This window comes from Salmo salar, chromosome 03 (assembly GCF_965601325.2).
Source record: "Salmo salar chromosome 03, fSalSal1, whole genome shotgun sequence".
NCBI lineage: Eukaryota > Metazoa > Chordata > Actinopteri > Salmoniformes > Salmonidae > Salmo > Salmo salar.
This window is the reverse complement of record NC_138293.1, coordinates 45,074,689-45,094,024: the sequence shown is the minus strand read 5'-3', so window position 1 is coordinate 45,094,024 and position 19,336 is coordinate 45,074,689. Positions and strand designations below refer to the sequence as shown.

Below are 19,336 nucleotides of genomic sequence, written 5' to 3'. Positions count from 1 at the left end.
ACAACTTCCATATCCCAACATAATCAACTAATGCATCGCCTTCTCCAATATAAACATGGTGTCTACTGGCTGTCAACAATTAAATACCTGGCAGAAGGGCAACTTTTTTATATAATGTATATATTATGTATCCTTGTAAAATGATAATTTTTACAATCTTTTTCTTATTTTTCCCCCTTTTTTGTATATAGATTTCTTTCAATTGCTGCCTAAAACTGACGTTTTGAGAAACGGGTAAAATTAAGTATGTTTCCATAACTCTCATCCTCTTGGAACGAGCCCATCCAAAACAAAACTCATCTCGAATAGAGCAAAACTTGCAGTCAAAACAAAATTTGTGCCAGGGCTACACACAGGCTAAATGCTACACAAAGGCTTGACTGCCCACCATTGAACGACAATCAGTAACCAAGTTGTCCTTACCACGGACATGTCTGATTTCAAGGGGAAACTCCTACAAAATTAGACTCCAGCAAAGGAGTCGGTGATTCGTGGAACTCGTCTTTTGCAGGAAAACAAGAGGGTTATGATCGGTATAGACCACCAGAGGAGTAGAGTGCTGAAGAGCCAGCACCAAAGCAAGTCTCCTTCTCAATAGTCGAGTAGGGGTTTTGAGGCCAATATCTTTGAAAAGTATCCCACAGAGTGCTCAACATTGTTATGGATGACGGAAATCCGGAGCAGCTAGCACCAGTGCAGAGACCAAAAGGATCTTAGCATTTTGTAACCTGAACGGAAACAGATTATAGTCAGGAGTTACAAAAGCAGGCAACACATTGGCGTGCTCAGTTAGAGGGATCTGCCAATATCCCTTCAGTAGATCGAACTTGCTAACGTACATAGCAGCGCCAAAGCGGTCTACACAATTGTCGACCCTTGGTAAAGGGTACGAATCCGACTTAGTAACGGCATTGAGTTTCTGAAAATCGGAAACAAACCGCAGAGACCCATCCGCCTTCGGTACTAATATACAGGGTGAACTCCACTGACATTTGCCATGTTGTGCAATGCTGTGCTCAAGCATGAACTCCACCTCACAACAGAGTTTCTTTGGGTTTTCAGGGTTCACTCAATAGGCATGTTTGATTGGGGCAGAGTCCACAATGTCAATGTCATGCTCTAGTACATTTGTCTGAGTTGGCACATCTGAGAAAAAAACCTGATATTCTAAAAGCAGAAATGTTTCCTTTTTCTGGAGGTAAGTGTGCCAAAAATACATAAAGGCTTTCTAGAATCTCTGAGTTACTCTGCCGTCCCACAGGCACAGGGAGTATTGGGCTTTCTTTGCTTTCTTGAGGAGGACTATAGTCAATGGTGACAGCAGTGGCTACAGGCAGAACATCACCACCGGTTTCCACTGACTTCTTCGCTAGCAGGTGAAGTATGGTTTCAACATGTTGACATGACACAGCCAGGTTTCTTGAGCTCCGGTGTAATCTAGATGACACATTTTTTTCACTATGGGGTAAAGGCTTGAAAAGCGAGCTTGCAATGGTGACCCCAGAATGGGCAACAAAACCAGGACTTGGTCACCCACATCAAAAGTGCGGCTTCGGGTTTATCGATTGTGCCACACATTTTTGTTTGCGCTTTCTCCAGATTCTTACTGGCAAACTCACAGGCGCGGTGCAATCTGTATCGAAAAGTGCTAACATGCTCCAAAATATTTGTTTTGGTGTTTAAAGTGTCGCCCTGCAACAACCTCTTTCTCAGCAAGTTCAAATGACCTCTAACATGATGTCCAAACACAAGCTAATTCGGACAAAACCCGAGAGATTCCTGAACAACCTCCTGCGCTGCAAACATCAAAAGAGGAACCCCTTCATCCCAATCTTTATAAAACTCGAAGCAGTAAGCTCTCAACATAGACCCTTGGTGGTAGGCACTAGAGGCAACGGGTAATGCCCAACTTTAGCAACAATTGCTGAAATTCAAAACTTGGTCAGATTGCACTACTCACAGATGTTCAAACATTGAAAATAATTTCACCAGGGCCTTAAGAATACTGGGAACTGTGATTCTCCTCAGTGCAATGGCCTCAGGGAAACGAGTGGCAGCACACATGATGGTTAAGAGAAACTGGTTAACACTCTTATTTGGGCAAAGGAAAAACACAAGCCACTTGCGGATACGAAAAACCAGTTTTCTGCCAATCCTTATCTTTTGGCACTGTAGAAAAAGACAAACCTCAGTACAGGTGTAACTTCTCAGGATTGCTTTCACATTAGTACTTTAGTACATTAGTAGCGCCCAAAGTGTTAATGTCAACCTTAAAATATAATTGAAAAAAATAAAGCCTGTAACAATCTAAAACAACTTGATAGGTGTCAGCAACAGGGTGAATGGACTTTAAAGTAAATCTCAGCTCTGTTAAAAGTACACTCAAAAAATATTGGATTGATCATAGTGATTGAATAGTATCATTAAAACCGGTTAATATGCCCCACCAACATTAGATAACTGTACAGGAAGCTCTTAAATTGCTGAAATCTGTACATAAAATCAATGATGAGTGAATAGTCAGATTAACTGATGGCATAGCAGGAAGATCGGAGTACTGTGAACCAAGAGGTTGTGAGTTCAAATCCCAGGTGAGGAATGTTGAATAATAATTCCTGATTAATTGAACATTCACAATGTAATCATATGTAAAATATGTAAATTGAAAACACTATCTTAAAAGCACTGTGTTCCCATGTGTTTGATGCCATTCCACTTGCTTAGTACTGGCTATTATTATGAGCTGTCTTCCCCCAGCAGCCTCCACTGGTGTAATAGTATTCTTTTTTGGGACACATTTTTTCAAAGTTCCCATTAAACGTGTCTAGAACATGGCAATCATGTAATGTGTACATTTGGTGGGATGTTGATGGAATATTTTCCTAAACCACATTCCTTGCACATCACAGGAACATTCCTATGAAAACGTTAGTTAAAGACTCTTAAGGGAACGATCACTAAAGTTGTGGGAACGTTAATTGTTAGCTTGGTCTACAGCCATGCACCAACTCAACTACTTCCTGCTCTCTCCCAACAATTAACCAACATAAACACAGCATATTAGTTGCTAGGTAGATAATGAATTAACACTTGTACAATTCACAACAACTAGTTCTCCATACTACTACACAGCAGTCACTAAGAAAATAACAATATCTCTCGTACAATCTTAATATGTTTGGCAAATGTATACATGACACACAGAACTGGAAACGGTTCAGAACTTAAAAGGCCAGTGCAGTCAAAACGTGATTTTCATGTAAAAAATATATATATATTTCCACACTAGAGGATGGAATAACACTCTGAAATTGTGAAAGTGATGATAATGGCCTTTTAGTGTAAGAGATGAAAAAAATAAAAACACCTGGAAGTTCAGGTATGTTCGAGTTTTTGGCCCATAGCTTGACATCACAATCTGGTCTGATTATTCTAACCACTCATCTTTTATTTGCACATGTATCCTCCTACTTTGAAGGAGTAAGCAGGGTAGGCTCTAGACTAGAGTAGACGATCTTATTCGCCAATCAGGGCTGTGTATGTAAATATATTTCAATTTCTATCAACACGCCCACACGATCAGGAGGCAAAAGGAGGCTCAGGGAAATAAATGATTCAAAATATATGTGTAGTTATTTTCATAAAATAAACACACAGGGATTTATTAGACATACAGTGATCATTTAAAAATAAAGACTGCATGGGACTTTAAGGGATGTTTGGCCTGAACATTCTGAGGACAAAGAGCACCATCTGCTGGGCATAAGACAAACCGCTACAAAGTCAAGCAAGTTTTAGAGTGAATCTCAATTGTATTTCCTAGGGAGAATCTCAGTTGGTTTTGCTCCAGAGGCGGTGAGCACAAGGAACGTGGAATTAAATAAAATGAGACTCTTGCATGTCACCAGGCAAATTATGTTTACAGGGTTGGAATCGCAAAATAAATGTGTAATGTGTTAGCTAGTTGTACGAGACATTTTATAGATTTTATTTTTTTTAAATGCGTGCATGCTTTTGTCTTCTGAGAAAAAACAACAGCTGATTCAAAGGGGATGTGGTGGATTGTACAACACATCCGCGCTAGGTCCTGGTAGGATTATTTTGTGCATCCTCTGCTGAACTAGGTAATAGAGGAGGGAAGCATACTCTCCGGTTCACCTACTAAGGAATTGACACTCTCACCTACCACATCGGTTTACGGGTCACAGAGGAGAGGACGACGGAAGAGTCGAGGAGAGGACAGACTGTTTTCCAATTGAGAATCTCCCCTAGATTCCTTGCGTTCTCTCTTCGTCTCTTTCTCAAAACACATTGGAGGATAAGGTCAGAGGGGAGGAACCACAGATCTTCTACTCCAATGTGATTTTGAAAAAGTGACGAGGAGGGAGAATGTGAGTATTCAAGAAAATACAATTGAGATTCACTCAAATTAATACAAACTAACATGTATTTGGATTTTCATTGTTGTTTATTTACTATTTATTTTATCACAAAGAAAGTCTTCGAAATGCAGACTAGAATTTCTGTATATAAACTGTACACAAAAGCAAGGCACTATACATTCAACATTCATCAAGGTTTTTTTCACAAAGAATTCCATGCCTTTAAAAATACAACCGTTTGTCATTTCTCAGGTACCTGTAAAGGTTAGATGTCATTATGACAGCCCCAGGCAGGTACCATATCTGAGAACGGTACATACTTGGCATGTTTACACCTTTTGACAAGAACAAAAAAAACACTCCTACTGACAGATATTACACAGTACTTTTAAGTTGAATACATTGTCCTTCTACCAGATTTTTTTTTTTTTTACATAAATACAAATTCTTCTAAATACTTCACAAACACACACACAACAGTTAAAACATCACACCCAGAGACCACATCAGTGTGTATGTTATTCATATGTCCATGACATGAAACTCTGCCCTCTTTCATTGTTCTTCTATCTGTTAAACCCTGATGAAGGCTACCGACCAATTTAAACGTGTTGGTTTATTTTAACATTAAACAAGCCTTTTTATCAACTTCCACTGTCCTCGAAGAGTTGCTGAATTTCCTCTTCACTTCATATGGCATGAGCGGTGTCATAATAAGTGGAGACTTGTAGTACAGTATGAAGCAGAGAGAGAAAGAGAGAGAGTGCAGGTCCTGCTTTGTACAGTACCTGATAAAGCCACTCGCATACAATGTGCTTAGCAGAATTTTCATTTTCCTACATAGTTACATAACTGAAAGGTAAAAACAATATGCTACATGATGCTAGCACACCTCAGCAGATCCTCTACCCCAGCCTCCTTTCCTTTTTTCCCCCTGTGACCCACTCAGAGAAGCTGCCCCTGAGAGTGTGTTCAGCAGAGGAAACTGGTGAGGGGTGGATATCTCATAATAATGACTGGAATGGAGTGGATGGAATTGTATCAAACGCTTGGAAACCATGAGTTTGATACCTTTCCAATGATTCCATTCAACTGAAATTATGAGCCCATCCACTGATTTTAAAGTACCACCAGCCACTACTGGGGTTCAGTCACACCGCTGGGAAGGAAGTGCTGAGGGGGACAGCTTGGTGGCCTCCATCATGTCAACAGTCTCTGTGTCCTCTCTCTCCACAACCAACCTGATGAAGGCTAGGAGCCAAAACACGTTGGTTTTAACAATAAAGCAGCATTTTTATCAACTTCCACTGTCGTCCAAGAGTTGCTGAATTGAATTTCTCTCCACAATCATCATCAGCTTAACTTTACACTAAAACAGTCCTTTAGCTTTCTTTAAGTTCACTTGCTTCCACCCTGGTAATCCTTCGTACTCCTCTCTCTTCATGTCCAATGCTTTCTGCATGGGGGAAAGAAACAGCTCCAATTATTACACTGCCAGAGTGAGAGAGGAAGAGACTCAATATGTCACCAGGGGTGGTCAATATATAGTCACATTGGCTGAATTCAAAACAAAGTCATGTCAAATAATGAACCATCATTGATTATCATGCTCTGGTCTCAGCAAAGTTCAAAGTCAAATACATTTTACACAGAAGTACACTCTTTAAAAAAAAGGATCTATTAGAAGTTACTAAAAGGGTTCTTCGGCTGTCCCCACAGGAAAACCCTTTTTAGTTCCAGCTAGATCCCTTTTGGGTTCCATGCAAAACCCTTTCCACAGAGGGATCTACATGGAATCCAAAAGAGTTCCACCTGGGGACAACACGGGGACAACCGAAGAACCCTTTTGGAACCCTTTTTTCCAATACTGTAGTAAACCGCCTGAGCCCATGCTACAAAGACGTGAAGTGATCCACTGTGCTCCACCTTGCTGTGGAGAAAGAAAGAAAAGACAGGTGGAGTGGAGGGGTGCAGGTGGAGAAGGCAAGCAGGACAGCCCAGAGGAAGAGGGAAAAGAAGAGTGAACAAGCATGGTCAGAGGTTATTACAGTGAGTGAAGATGCTGTGTGCTTGAAGACAAGTAAAATCACCAGTGCTCATTTATCATAGTCTGCGTCATAAATAACTAATCTTACCTGAATCCCCTAGAACCCAGCCTGAAAGGTGAGGGGAGAAGTTAGCCTAGACATTAACAGGGAGCTGAAAGTAATGACGGTAAGATAATCACAAATTACATCAGTAGGTATCAACCATCTCAGAGTAGGAGTGCCGATCTAGGATCTCTGTCCATGTAATCTTATTCATTGTGATCTAAAAGGCTAAACTGATCCTAGATCACCACTCTGAAATGCTTGATATATACAGCCCCTGCTATCTCTGCCATTGGCATGCTACAGACCAAAGACCAAGCATCTCTCCGGGCCCTCTGTCCTCATTGTAACCATGGTCACACTATTTGAGGAGGGAGTTGACGCCGAAGGAGAGCGAGAACTCATTTCCTGAGTACACAGAGTGAGCTCCGACACTGGAACCACTCTGTCCTCCTCCAGTGTGTGTGCGTGTATGTGTGTGTGTTGAATTCTGTAAATAGAGATAAACACAAATGGAGAGGGCCTCTCTCTTGTTGAATGGTGGGAGAGAAGAGGAGTGCACCCAGATTGAGGTAATGTGTGAAATGGAGGGTGACCTGACTGGGCCAGTCTGTCTCTCCATCGCCAATGGCATCCTATTCCCTATATGGTGCACTACTTTTGGCCAGGGCTCATGTCAAAAGTAGTGCACTGTAAAGGAATAGGGTGCTATTTGGGATGCACATGCTGACACTATCAGTACATGTACAGGACACAGTGTGACAGATACAGCTCTTATTCCAAGCCGCAGTCAGGAAGCAAGGTGCTGCTTCTCACATGTTCTGCTTTTGTGTTGAGCTTCTTATCTGTGGAAATCCCTTTGACCTTTTCATCCATCACACACAGAGGGGATCACACACACCTCACACGAACGCACACACACTGTGGTTTATGTTTAACATGGACATACTGCATGCATCAGATATGAACATGACTACAATGCATTGATTTCAACAAAACAACATGTAGAATGATTTCCCAGACAAAGATTTAGCCTAGTCCTGGACTAAAAAGCTTTCTCAATTAAGATTAGCTTTTTAGTCTGGGACTAGGCCTAACCTTTGTCTGGGAAACCAGCCCATTCAGTCTTAAATCAAGGTTTACTTTTCTCACAGGGTGTGTTGGTGCTGAATGGTGAGAGGGGTGGTCTCACAACATTGTGTATTTAATACAAACTGCAACTGGACTCCTTTAATCTGTTAATATCAACTATTTCAGAGAGGGTTTGCCGTTAGATAAATAAAAACATTGAACTTAAACTCACTTCAAAGTCCTGGTCTGATAGATAGATCTCCAGGCTGAGGGGGTCGACGCCCCCAGGTAGGGGGCGTGCCAGCAGCTCAGCCAGGGGATATGTGTTCTGACACAGCCTGGCCAGCACATCCTCCACCAAGATGATCTGGTTACACACCTCCGCCTCCTGACTCACACACACACACACTGTTATGGTCCCAAGAAAAAGGACATAAGAGCACTGCACACGTGTGTGTGTGTGTGGTGTGTGTGTGTGTGTGTGTGTGTGTGTGTGTGTGTGTGTGTGTGTGTGTGTGTGTGTGTGTGTGTAATGTACAAGGGGGCTGTCAGATCAGTGCGTGTGGTGTATAACCCACCCTCTCAGTGATCTCTGCGATGTCCTCTCTGTGCTCCCAGCTGGGAAACATGTTGGTAAATGTGAGAGGCTCCAGACCAGCATGAATCAGATACGACTTCTGAGGCTTCTTCTCATTCTTCTCTGTAGGAGGAAGTCAACCCATTTAGGATGCAGCCCTAATGGCGCCCTATTCCCTATATAGTGTACTACTTTTGACAATAGCCCTGAGGACATCAAAACTAGGGCACTATTTATGGAATGGGATGCAATTTGGGACACACTTCAGTAACAAATCCTAACTAGAGAGACTTGCCCTTAGTGAAAAGCTTTGCACGTTAACAGTACAATGAAACTAAATGGTCCTGAAAGATAAACACCAGAGATTACATCATATTTAAAGTGTAATATCACACTGATGTCAAACAGATGACATTATCACATTCTACCTTTGCAGTACCGCAGCACCGTTTCCATGGCGCACTTCCTGTCCATGTCCCATCGTATCCTGGCGGAGCCGGGGCTCTCGCTGTCCTGGGGCCACCAGCCCTGCCACAGGTACACCTCATGGAAGTTATCCACCAGGAACAACGCTACAGGAAGAGAAAGTCATTTTAGATCAGCTATTTCCAATAGTAAGGCCACAGTGAGAGCAGAGGGACGGTTGATTCCTCAAGATGAATGTGGACCTAACTTCACGGTACTACTGGGGAACAATCAAACAAACAGGCTCTGATTGCAAGTAAATCAACCTTAAACAGACCTAATCACCTTCCAAGGCTGATATACAGTATTTGTGTTGTGTTGCACTGCATTGCAATGTGTTGTGCTGTACTGTATGGTATGGTATGGTACTGTATTGTATTGTAGGACTCACCAGGCTGGGAGGCTTGGTACAGATCCTCCTGAAGGAAGGGCAGAGAGCTGACCAGGTCCGGAACTCTGGAGGGGTGGTAGAACTCTGTGGCTACAAACTCCCCTGAAGAACTGCTCAGCTGGAACAGCCGAGGGGTGAAGTTAAATTTACCCGGATCTGAAACAAATGAATTATAGTCAGAAGTATGATGAATAACTGGAGTGCTCTTGTGAATGAGTCATTTCACTGCAATTGTGTGTGTGTGTGTGTGTGTGTGTGTGTGTGTGTGTGTGTGTGTGTGTGTGTGTGTGTGTGTGTGTGTGTGTGTGTGTGTGTGTGTGTGTGTGTGTGTGTGTGTGTGTGTGTGTGTGTAATAGTACTATACTGTACCTTGCAACATACAGTCGTAGGCCTTCCTGTCTTTCCTACCGACCGCATCCCAGAATCCAGTGGGCTCTGATCCCTCGTCACACTCGGTGATGGTCACCTTACTGCTGCTATGGAGCCCCGCCTCCAACGGACATCTAACAGACAACACATGGTTCATATCCTCCACATACAATATACAGGTTGTCCCCCAAATTCTACCCTATTCCCCATGTAGTGCCCTATGGGCCCTTGTCAAAAGTAGTGCACTATTTTGGCAATATGGTGCCATTTGAGACGGAGGCTTACTGTTCTTTGATCCTCTGTGCGGCGGTGAGGCCCACCAGGCGTGTGCGTTGCTGGGCCTTGCAGCCGTGCCACAGGTAAATGAGGGCCTTGTTAACATTCAGGAGGATCATGGAGCTCCTGGAGCGCAGGCTGCTGCAGTGACACACTACCTCCAGGAGGTGGCCCTCTACTGGGACATCCCCTCGCACGCAGTACAGACGCCACTCAGCTGGAATACATTAGAATAACAGTCAGGAGACCTCCCTTCTCACACAGTACAGACACTAATCAGCTGGTAACAGACGGACACGCACGGTCAGTATGATACATACACTAGTACTACTGCTCCTGATCGCAGACACACAGGTACACAGTCAGAAGCCCCTCTAACATGGCACACATTCACAAATATGGTTGCACAATTCCTGTAACTTTCCAACCAGGATTTCTGGGAAACCTGGGAATTTGGGGAAAGTTACTGGAATTTTGTAACTCTATTCACACAAACAGCGCTGCTAATAATACAGTAGAGCTGCATCTAACTGCTTAAGCAACTGTTCTGAGGGCTATGACATCATACTGCTAACCAGAAGAGATCCCTACTCTGTGTGTTCTCCTCTTCCTCCTCTCTCTTCCCACAGTGTATGATCATCCCCCCGTTGAAACACTGGAGGAAACAAGGGAGCTCCTTCCCCTGCTGTACCTGGACCTGTTGGGGGAGAGACAGAGGGACAACGCTCACCCAGGTCATATGCATCTAGGGCTGCTCTCAGATCAGTGACAGTAGATACATGTATGCATGGATTTAGGCTCCATCCAAAATGACACCCTTTTCCCTATATAGTGCACTACAAAAGTGTATTTTCTATTTAGTGCTCTCTGGTCTGGTATGGGGGCTTAGTTTAAAAGGCGTGCAGTATATAGGGAATAGGGTGCCATTTGAGATGCAGCCTTAGTATTTACAGGTTGACAGTACCTGTGCCCCTCTCTCCTCATCCAGCTCCACTGTCATCAGTGCTGACGTTCCTTTCTCGCTCACGGTGGAGTTCCGTCCCTGCCAGAAGAAGTAGCAGCACTTTTCTTTGCCAGGGCCCGCACTCCTCAGCTCTGGGTTCTGCCTCCTCCCAACTGCTGCGCTCACCATGTACTTCCACTTCACAACATACGCGTCTCCCTCATGGAACTGGCCTATACTCTGCTTGGGTAGCCGGCTGGAATAAGAAGAATATCGATTTGATTTATATAGCATTTTTCCACCGTGCGTTGCACTTTAAATAGTAAAGACCACAATGGAAATTGTGGTAGACTTGATTGTGCTTTTAATCCTAGATCATTTTAATGTATGTATTGTTGTACTCTAATGGCTGAGGTAGTTCTATACGTAATTTAAAATATGTCAAATCAAATTCATTCATTTTTGGGGGAAACGGACCTGTAGTCAAACTCCAGGATGTGCCAGACATCCACCGACACCGTGCTGATCTCTAGAGTCCTCATCCTGTCCTCTCCTTCTATAGAGCCGTGGCCTCGGCCCACGTTCATCCCATCCAGCACAGTGCTGACTGCTGTCTGGAGTACAGGCAGCATCAATGCTGCATCATACGGCCTGCACTCCCGCCCCGGCGTCTCCTGAGAGAGAAAGGGAGAGGGAGATAAAGAGGGGGGAGGGGTGTAGAGAGAGAGAGAGAGAGAGAGAGTGTAATTCAGAAAACTCTTGGGTCATGGGGTCTTATGAAAACAGATAGCGAAAGAAGTATGAAAGGGATAGAGAGAGAGAGAGATAGAGAAAGAGAGAAGGCAAAGAGAAAGAAGGGTAGACAGAGAGCAAAAGAGAGAGAGAAAGAGAGACAAAGGGAGCGAGAAAGAGAAAGATCAGGAATGAGAGAGAGAAGGAGAGAGTCAGGAGGACATACCTTCTGCTCACTGACTTGCTCATTGGTGTTCTTCGGTTGTGGTTTCTTAGTGTCTGCCCAGTCCAGGAACTTCTCTTTGAACAGGGTAGTCTCATTGTGCTCTGTCAGCCTGCCGAATATGGCCCAGTCAGGACGGCCCTGGCCCTTCCTGTAGACACACACACACGCACAGAACAAGAGAGTGAGAGCACAGGCTTTAGCACAAGGCCTATACACAAAACAATCCAGGACAAACAGTCCCTGAGGTGATGATTTGAGTTGAGTAAGTGGTGGAGCGAGTGTGTGTGTGTGTGTGTGTGTGTGTGTGTGTGTGTGTGTGTGTGTGTGTGTGTGTGTGTGTGTGTGTGTGTGTGTGTGTGTGTGTGTGTGTGTGTGTGTGTGTGTGTGTGTGTGTGTGTGAGAGAGAGAGAGAGCATGCCTATGTGTGTCTGTGTGTCTGTGTGTGTGTGTCTGTGTGTGTGTGTGTGTGTGTGTGTGTGTGTGTGTTGGTTGCCTGCCTGGGTATGAGTGTATTGCATCCTCCAGGGTCCAGAGGGTTGATATCGCAGCAGGTGTAGTCAAAGGTTCCATTCCACAGGTGTTTAGCCAGCTGGAAGGCTACTTTCCTCTGGGCCAGAGTCACCTCCTTACCATGCCACACATACACCTCACTGCCAAAGTCAAACACCAACACCTGCAGGGGGGCACAAAAACAACAGTGTGCCAGTGTGGCATCAGAATGGGCACAGAGCAACAGCTAGGGCACAATGATGGCCATTCCAGTAAACATTTGGCTGCAATAATATGAAGTTCATTGATAGCAGAGGAGGCTGGTGGGAGGAGCTATAGGAGGACGGGCTCATTGTAATGGCTGGAATGGAATTAATGGAACGGTATCAAACTACGTCCAACATACGGAAACCAGAGCCATATATTTAGAGAGTTAGGACCATAGAATTGGGAATTAATTTAATACGATCTCCATGGTTAGGACCATAGATTTAGGAATTAGAATACTAGCATGGATATTAAGCTTCTTATGATGGGATAAAGGTCAGCCATTTTGGTCAGGGAGTTGGTCAACCATGGTTTGCCAGTGCTGTGATAAGATATTGTATAAAATAATGAAGTTGAATAATTTATGTTTGATTCTAGCTAGCCAGGAAGTTTTAGAGGAAGGATTCCATTGATGAAAACAATGCAGTCAATCCACAGCCACACACTGGCTGAAATCAGCTGATGACGGGACTTAGACAAGTCGTAAATGCAACAAGTACTGATATTGTATCATACAAGGGCACTCACAGCTTTCCAAGGAAACTAAAATTAAAACATGTCTGTTTACATATATTTTAGAGGCTATTTATACAGAAAAAGTGTATCAAACCCATATAAACTATATTAGAATTATATGACAATATTTTCAGTTGACAGTCATTCTATTACATAATTTCTGATATATCACATGCCTTACTTGATCAGTCCAATCACGTACCTCTTTGGACTCCAGTAGATTGCTGTGAGGAACCTTCCCCCACTGGTCATCATCAGGAACCAGCTTGTCATCCAGCAGACGGAAGATACAGTTCGTCTCCACTATGGCACTCTCAAACAGCTCATCCTCCTCTGGTGGCCCGGCAGCTGTACGAGGACACACACAAACATATTAGATATCAAGATAAAGGCTTCTGATGACGCGTAGCTAAATCTTTTCAATGAACTTAGTCCCAATTCTCCACTCTTTCTCCACACTTCCCGTCACGACTTAACAAATGGTGGAAACTCCCTCCATCCAGCGACTCCACCAATGCTTTTCAAACAAAGTGTGCAAGTACACATTTTTGGAGGTGGAGAATTGTGACACAGCCATGGCCTCTGATGCTGTTGCTTACACTGGTAGGTTTGCTCTCCTCTCAGGATCTTCCAGAACTCTGTGGCCGCAGGGCTCTGGGGGTTGACCCCCTCTTCGATGGTCTGGATCTGGCTCGCTCTGCAGCCCAGATCCTTCTTAGTCTGGATGAACAATGCCAGCTCAGAAGCCTACAGTACGAGAGAGATACACACAACAACAGAGAACATTTCACTAACGGAAATACATACACTGTACATGTCCATACCATACATACAGTACAATACCAATACTGTCAGCCCTGAAAGGGGCTTAGGTCAGCATTAGATTTACTTGCAAAGGCCAATGTCAGAGCCTGCTAGTTTTGTCCTACCAGTAGTATTTTATGTTATAATGATGAGGCATTGTTCATCTTGAGAGATCAAGGGTCTCCATGCTCTAACTGTGGGCGCACTGTAATTCGATGTCTGCCTAATGATACCCAAGTTGATACCAGTTAAAAATACTGTAGCCGGTAAAATAAATATCAGGGTTGAAAAAAACTATGTAGCCTAGGGGAATCAAGCTAAAGTCACTGTGTGTCTGAAATGGTGTACTATACACAAACAGGACACATTCCATGGGGAATGGGAGCTGCTGTAGGAACAGATGGGACAGCTCTCTCTTCTACAATGAGAGAACAGCACAAATGAACGGTGTGTCTGTGGCTGAATCCCAAAGGCGACCCTATTTCCTATAAAGTGCACTACTTTTGACCAGGGCCAATAGGATATCACAGAACATACGTCTACTTCAACAGAAAAACACGACAACACATCACCAGCTGTTGCCTGTGTGGGAGACATTAAAGTACATAAAAGCCCATCCAAAAGGCCTTATTAAACATTTGCCTGCACCCTAAAATAACCCCCAAGCTTTTAAATCACAAATTATAGCTAACCCAACCCTAGAGGACTGGGATTAACACACAAGACATTTCCTTAATCCTGGAAGTTGTTTTTCACACTGACACAGTTGGAGAGACGAGGACTCACTTTGCCTTTCTCGCCCATCTCAAACAGTCATGCCCACACACACACACACACACACGCACAGTCAGGAAACAGGGACTCACTTTGGCTTTCTCGATGACGTTAGCGAACTCTCCCATCCAAACAAAGCAGTGTTGAGGAGTAACCAGGAGGAAGCAGTCGCCACTGTTCAGGGTGGAGGCTCTGGGCTCCACTAGTCTGGTCTGGACGTGACGGCGGCCTGGGTAGATAAGCGAGAGGGTGAGATTGTGTCTGAAATGGCACCCTATTCCCTGACAAAAGCTTCAAGGGAATACGGGCCCATAGGGCTCTGGGAATAGGGTGACATTTTGAACGCAACCTGAGGCTCAGGATACAATTCATTCTCTGTCATGATCCGAGCAACTCTGCTATTCTGGGCTTGATTATTTTAGTCTAGAAGGTGGACACGGTCACATCTGCACAGGAAATCACATTCTTGATTTGGTGTGAGTGTGTGTGTGTGTGTCAACCACATGTTTTAACTATCCCAACATGACCCTCTCTTTACAAATCTATTTCCTCCTTATCTTTCCCCTTTGCAAGACTGGCCCTAATATCTTGTGCTCTCTAGCAGGTTGAACACACACACACACACACACACACAGGTTAGCAGACAACACAGGTTAGCAGACAACACAGGACCACAGGACCCTGCCTGCATACCAGACTCTGATGGATAATCAGAGAAAGAAATTCAGGGTGCATCTCAAATGGCATCCTATTTCCTAGAAGTGCACTACTTTTGACCAGAGCCATATGGGCCGTGGTAAAAAGAACTGAACTATGAAGGGAATAGGGTGCCGTTTGGGTGCAACATCCTACTTGAATGACGCAGAGTTCTCCAGAAATAACTTCATTTGTTCTCTTTACCTGTCCTCACCTGTCCTCATTCAGGAACAACCTGGCTGTGGAATATTCTCTGTCCTGTTTCCTATGACATTGGTCAATGTCAAAATAAATGCTGGTCTTGAATTGATACAGCTCACCTCAAAACCAGTCTGTCAGATGTTTTAAGACCTTAAAAGTGGGTGCGATGAGAATATATCCAATGCTATCTGTACTGTGGATCAAGCGATATGCCTCAATCCCAAAATGAATGGGAAAGATACTAAAGACACATCTAGGTCATATTCATTAGGTATGAAATGGAAGAAAACTGACAGAAACAGGGAGGTACTGTATCTACATTTTGAAACAATGTGCAATAAAGCTCAGTAATGCAGTAGGCATCTCACCTTTGACCTGCATCAGCATGACGTTCTTGTAGGGCACAGCGCTGTTGTTGGACATCTGCTCTGAGATGTTGACGCTCCTCAGACTTACGTTGCTGAAGTTCTCCTTACTGGCCAGTCCAGCCAGGGCCGCATCCGAGTACTCCGAAGTCTTATTCACTAAAACTCACAGGACAGGGAGCGTGTGAGTGCTAGACACTATGTGTGACACACAGGCACACACACACTCACTCTGACTTGCACACACACACACTCACTCTTCTCATCCTTGATCCTCTTGCTCTCTATGAGGCCGATGTTGAGTCTCTGCTCAGTGTACTCGTGTCTGATGTCCTCCCTGGCCGCCAGCATCTTCAGAGGGTTCTTAGACGCCTGGACGTTCCTAGATGGTCTCACTGCTCGTTTGTGCTGCGCAATGGCTGAGGTCAACCTGCATAGGGAGGGACAGAGGGCAGGAAGAGAGGGGGCGAGGGAGAAAGGGACAGGAAGAGGGGCAGAGAGGACATGTAGATGTAGTGAAACTCCATGCAATGGAGCTACACCCAATGCCACATGTCTGCTCCGACCAAAGTAGGCTTGCAGAAATCCTGTAACTCCAGAATTCCTCCTGATTCCAGGAATATTAGAACCAGGATTTCTGGAAGATGTTGGGGAAAGTTAACAGGATGTTGCAACCCGGGAGCAAAGACATCATTATTTGGTAAATCATTGCTTACTTGGGCGCCTGAGTGCCGAAGATGGCATCAAAGTCCTCGTCGATCTCGATCCTGCTGGGCATGCGTGGGAAGTCAGCCACGTGACGGTAGAACTTGGAGAAGATCTCATCATCCATCCTCATCACCTCCTTCACAGCCTTCTCTGTCACAGTCAGAGTGGTCTCCTGAAGACCTGCCACTAGGGGGAAACACAGTAAAGTAAGCCTTGTCCAAGCCAGAGCAGCCCATACGGCAGGAGCCCATCTGCTCCCTCTCTGTCACTGTTAGGGTGGTCTCCTGAAGACCTGCCACTGATAGAAACACAGTAAAGGTCCAATCACTACTGTAAATGACGACTGTAACAGACTTCACGATGCTTGATTAACAGAATAGCTTCCTTCCTCACAAGCCCACACTGGTATTCGATATTTGATCTTCTGTCTCACAACACTCTTGAAACATCTTTAGCTAGCTACGCCACTGAAAAGCATTTGATGGCGTGGGTAGAGGCAACTGAAAAACTATTAGCACCAACCTTTACTGTTCAGACGTCCCAAAAATGTCTCCAATTTATCCAGCTTTTTATCCGACTCCAAGTTCATCTCTGGTCTGGCTTCGATTTCTGGTGGATAAAACACCAGACCAGACAACAGAGTTACAAATAATCCTGACAGATATAGTATGGTCATGTTGTGATTGTATGTTTTCATAGAATTGTGATTAAGGTTAAACAATTCTGGTAACGTTCTCCAAATCTCGGTTGGAAGATTCCTTGAACCAGGAGGGAATAAGCAGGAAATCCATGTATCCTCCAACCAGGATTTCAGAATAATTGGGGGAAAGTAATTGGAATTCTGCAATCCTACATTGCATCTTTCATTAAGTGTATGACTGACCCTCCTGCGGTTTGATGACAGGCACGTTGCTCTTGAGTTTGGTGGAAACAGGAGACAGGATGGGGCTGATGGCTGAGGAGGAGGCTGCCAGACCTGCAAACACAACCACACACACACACACACACACACACTCTGAGAGGAAAGAAAATCATACTATCCTCTAGGGTCCAGAAACCTTTCTTGTGATTTCACTTGTTTTTATAAACTTACCCCAAACAGCGAATCACTTTCTCATCCTTGTTGTGCAATATGGGGAACCTGAAAAAACACGAAAAAACACCCTATACGTCCTTTTAGAAACAGCAAAGATCTCAGCATAGTGATGCAGGTCTTTAGATGTTGTACAAATGAAACTGTGTCATTCTGAACTTTATCCGCAACGTTATATTCACTACTTTTGTGCGACTCGAGCCGTTTCCCCTATCCAGCTGTTCCATTCTCTGTGTAGCCTGCTGCTACAGGTAACTGCCAAAATAAAGGAAACACCAACATAAAGTGTCTTAATAGGGCTTTGGACCACCACGAGCCACCAGAATAGCTTCAATGCGCCTTGGCATATATTGTACAAATGTCTGGAACTTCCTGTGTGGGAGCACTTACTTTCAATATTCTTTGTATCCCTCATTTTCTCAAGTTTTCCTTTATTTTGGCAGTTGCCTGTAGAATGGACAGAGAGGTATCGCTCGAGTTTCAACAAAAATGAATATAACCTTGCGGATAAAGTTAGGAATGGCACAATTTCATGTGTACAACATTTAAAGATCTGCATCACTATACTGAGAGATTTGCCATTTCTAAACGTAATGTTTTTGGAGCCTTTGATCATGTTTTTTCAGTGGCCCCATACTGCACAATGAGAATAAGAAAGGTGAAAAAAGGTGTCTGAACCCTTCTAGAACATGCCATTTACATCAAAAATAGAGATTTGGATTTCTAAAAGAAAACATCTCGTTTAAGATCTATTGGTGTATAGTTGTTGTGATCATCTCATATGTTGTTTGTCATGTATGGTGGTTATATAGCTGCCATCCTGCCTATTAATTCCCCTTGTGAAATAAATTGTGTTTTGATATTATTATTACTTATTGTTGTATGTCGTTGGGGAGTTGGGTAGCCTCAGTGGACTTGCACATACTTTGGTTTGGCTGGCGCCTAGCCGAATTCCGCTAGTGTCACGCCCTGACCATAGAGAGCCTTTTTATTCTCAATTTTGGTTAGGTCGGGGTGTGACTAGGGGGGGTGTTTCTATCTAGGTGTTTTATTTCTATGTTGGCCTGGTATGGTTCCCAATCAGAGGCAGCTGTTTATAGTTGTCTCTGATTGGGGATCATATTTAGGCAGCCATTTCCCCACTGTGTTTTGTGGGATCTTGTTTTGAGTTAGTGCATGTAGCACCGCTGATGTTACGGTTAGTTGTTTTTTTCCTTTTGTTTTGTAAGTTTCACTAAATAAAATATGTGGAACTCAGAGCATGCTGCGCCTTGGACTGTCTGTCCACATAACCGTGACAGCTAGGCAAAACGAACAAGTGTGCTCGCATATCTTCGACCTTCACTTGAAAAACGAGAAAAAACCCTAACCCTAACCTTTCTTGACCATGCGTGCAGCCACAGTGTACTAACCTTTCTTGACCATGCGTGCAGCCCCTGTGAACTAACCTTTCTTGACCATGCGTGCAGCCACGGTGTACTAACCTTTCTTGACCATGCGTGCAGCCCCTGTGAACTAACCTTTCTTGACCATGTGTGCAGCCACAGTGTACTAACCTTTCTTGACCATGCGTGCAGCCACGGTGTACTAACCTTTCTTGACCATGCGTGCAGCCCGTGTGAACTAACCTTTCTTGACCATGCGTGCAGCCACAGTGTACTGGGTGGAGTCGTTGGCCACCCCCTTGCCTTTAGACACCCAGGACTCCTCCCGTGTTGAGATCATCTGCTTCCTCTCCTCTATGGACATCTGAGCCTGGTTCTCCATCTCCTCTCCCATCCTCTGAACACACACAGTTACACACTGTTACCTACTGGTTAGTACAGGGTTTCACATAGGGTTAAATGCTGTACAGTAAGGTCACCAGTGATGTATTGGTTAATAAATAGGTGGGTAAACGT

The 19,336-nt window shown here is 44.1% G+C and overlaps 1 protein-coding gene across 1 annotated transcript in view; it reads right to left on the bottom strand.

The window, feature by feature from the left end:
• Window positions 1-4,449: 4,449 nt before the first annotated feature.
• LOC106600477 (supervillin) overlaps window positions 4,450-19,336 on the bottom strand; it is a 53,816-nt gene continuing 38,929 nt past the window's right edge. Inside the window, exons 23-43 of the mRNA XM_082973098.1 lie at window positions 19,064-19,217; window positions 17,226-17,318; window positions 16,865-16,951; window positions 16,351-16,528; window positions 15,892-16,064; window positions 15,638-15,793; window positions 14,465-14,601; window positions 13,394-13,541; window positions 12,997-13,142; window positions 12,020-12,195; window positions 11,523-11,670; window positions 11,042-11,238; window positions 10,586-10,820; window positions 10,213-10,318; window positions 9,631-9,838; window positions 9,346-9,479; window positions 8,977-9,132; window positions 8,549-8,692; window positions 8,122-8,243; window positions 7,776-7,931; window positions 4,450-5,838 (exon numbers count right to left, since the gene is read on the bottom strand). Of these exons, the coding sequence (XP_082829224.1) occupies window positions 5,752-5,838; window positions 7,776-7,931; window positions 8,122-8,243; window positions 8,549-8,692; window positions 8,977-9,132; window positions 9,346-9,479; window positions 9,631-9,838; window positions 10,213-10,318; window positions 10,586-10,820; window positions 11,042-11,238; window positions 11,523-11,670; window positions 12,020-12,195; window positions 12,997-13,142; window positions 13,394-13,541; window positions 14,465-14,601; window positions 15,638-15,793; window positions 15,892-16,064; window positions 16,351-16,528; window positions 16,865-16,951; window positions 17,226-17,318; window positions 19,064-19,217 (3,141 nt within the window). The 3' untranslated portion in view covers window positions 4,450-5,751. The remainder of the gene's footprint in view (window positions 5,839-7,775; window positions 7,932-8,121; window positions 8,244-8,548; window positions 8,693-8,976; window positions 9,133-9,345; window positions 9,480-9,630; window positions 9,839-10,212; window positions 10,319-10,585; window positions 10,821-11,041; window positions 11,239-11,522; window positions 11,671-12,019; window positions 12,196-12,996; window positions 13,143-13,393; window positions 13,542-14,464; window positions 14,602-15,637; window positions 15,794-15,891; window positions 16,065-16,350; window positions 16,529-16,864; window positions 16,952-17,225; window positions 17,319-19,063; window positions 19,218-19,336) is intronic.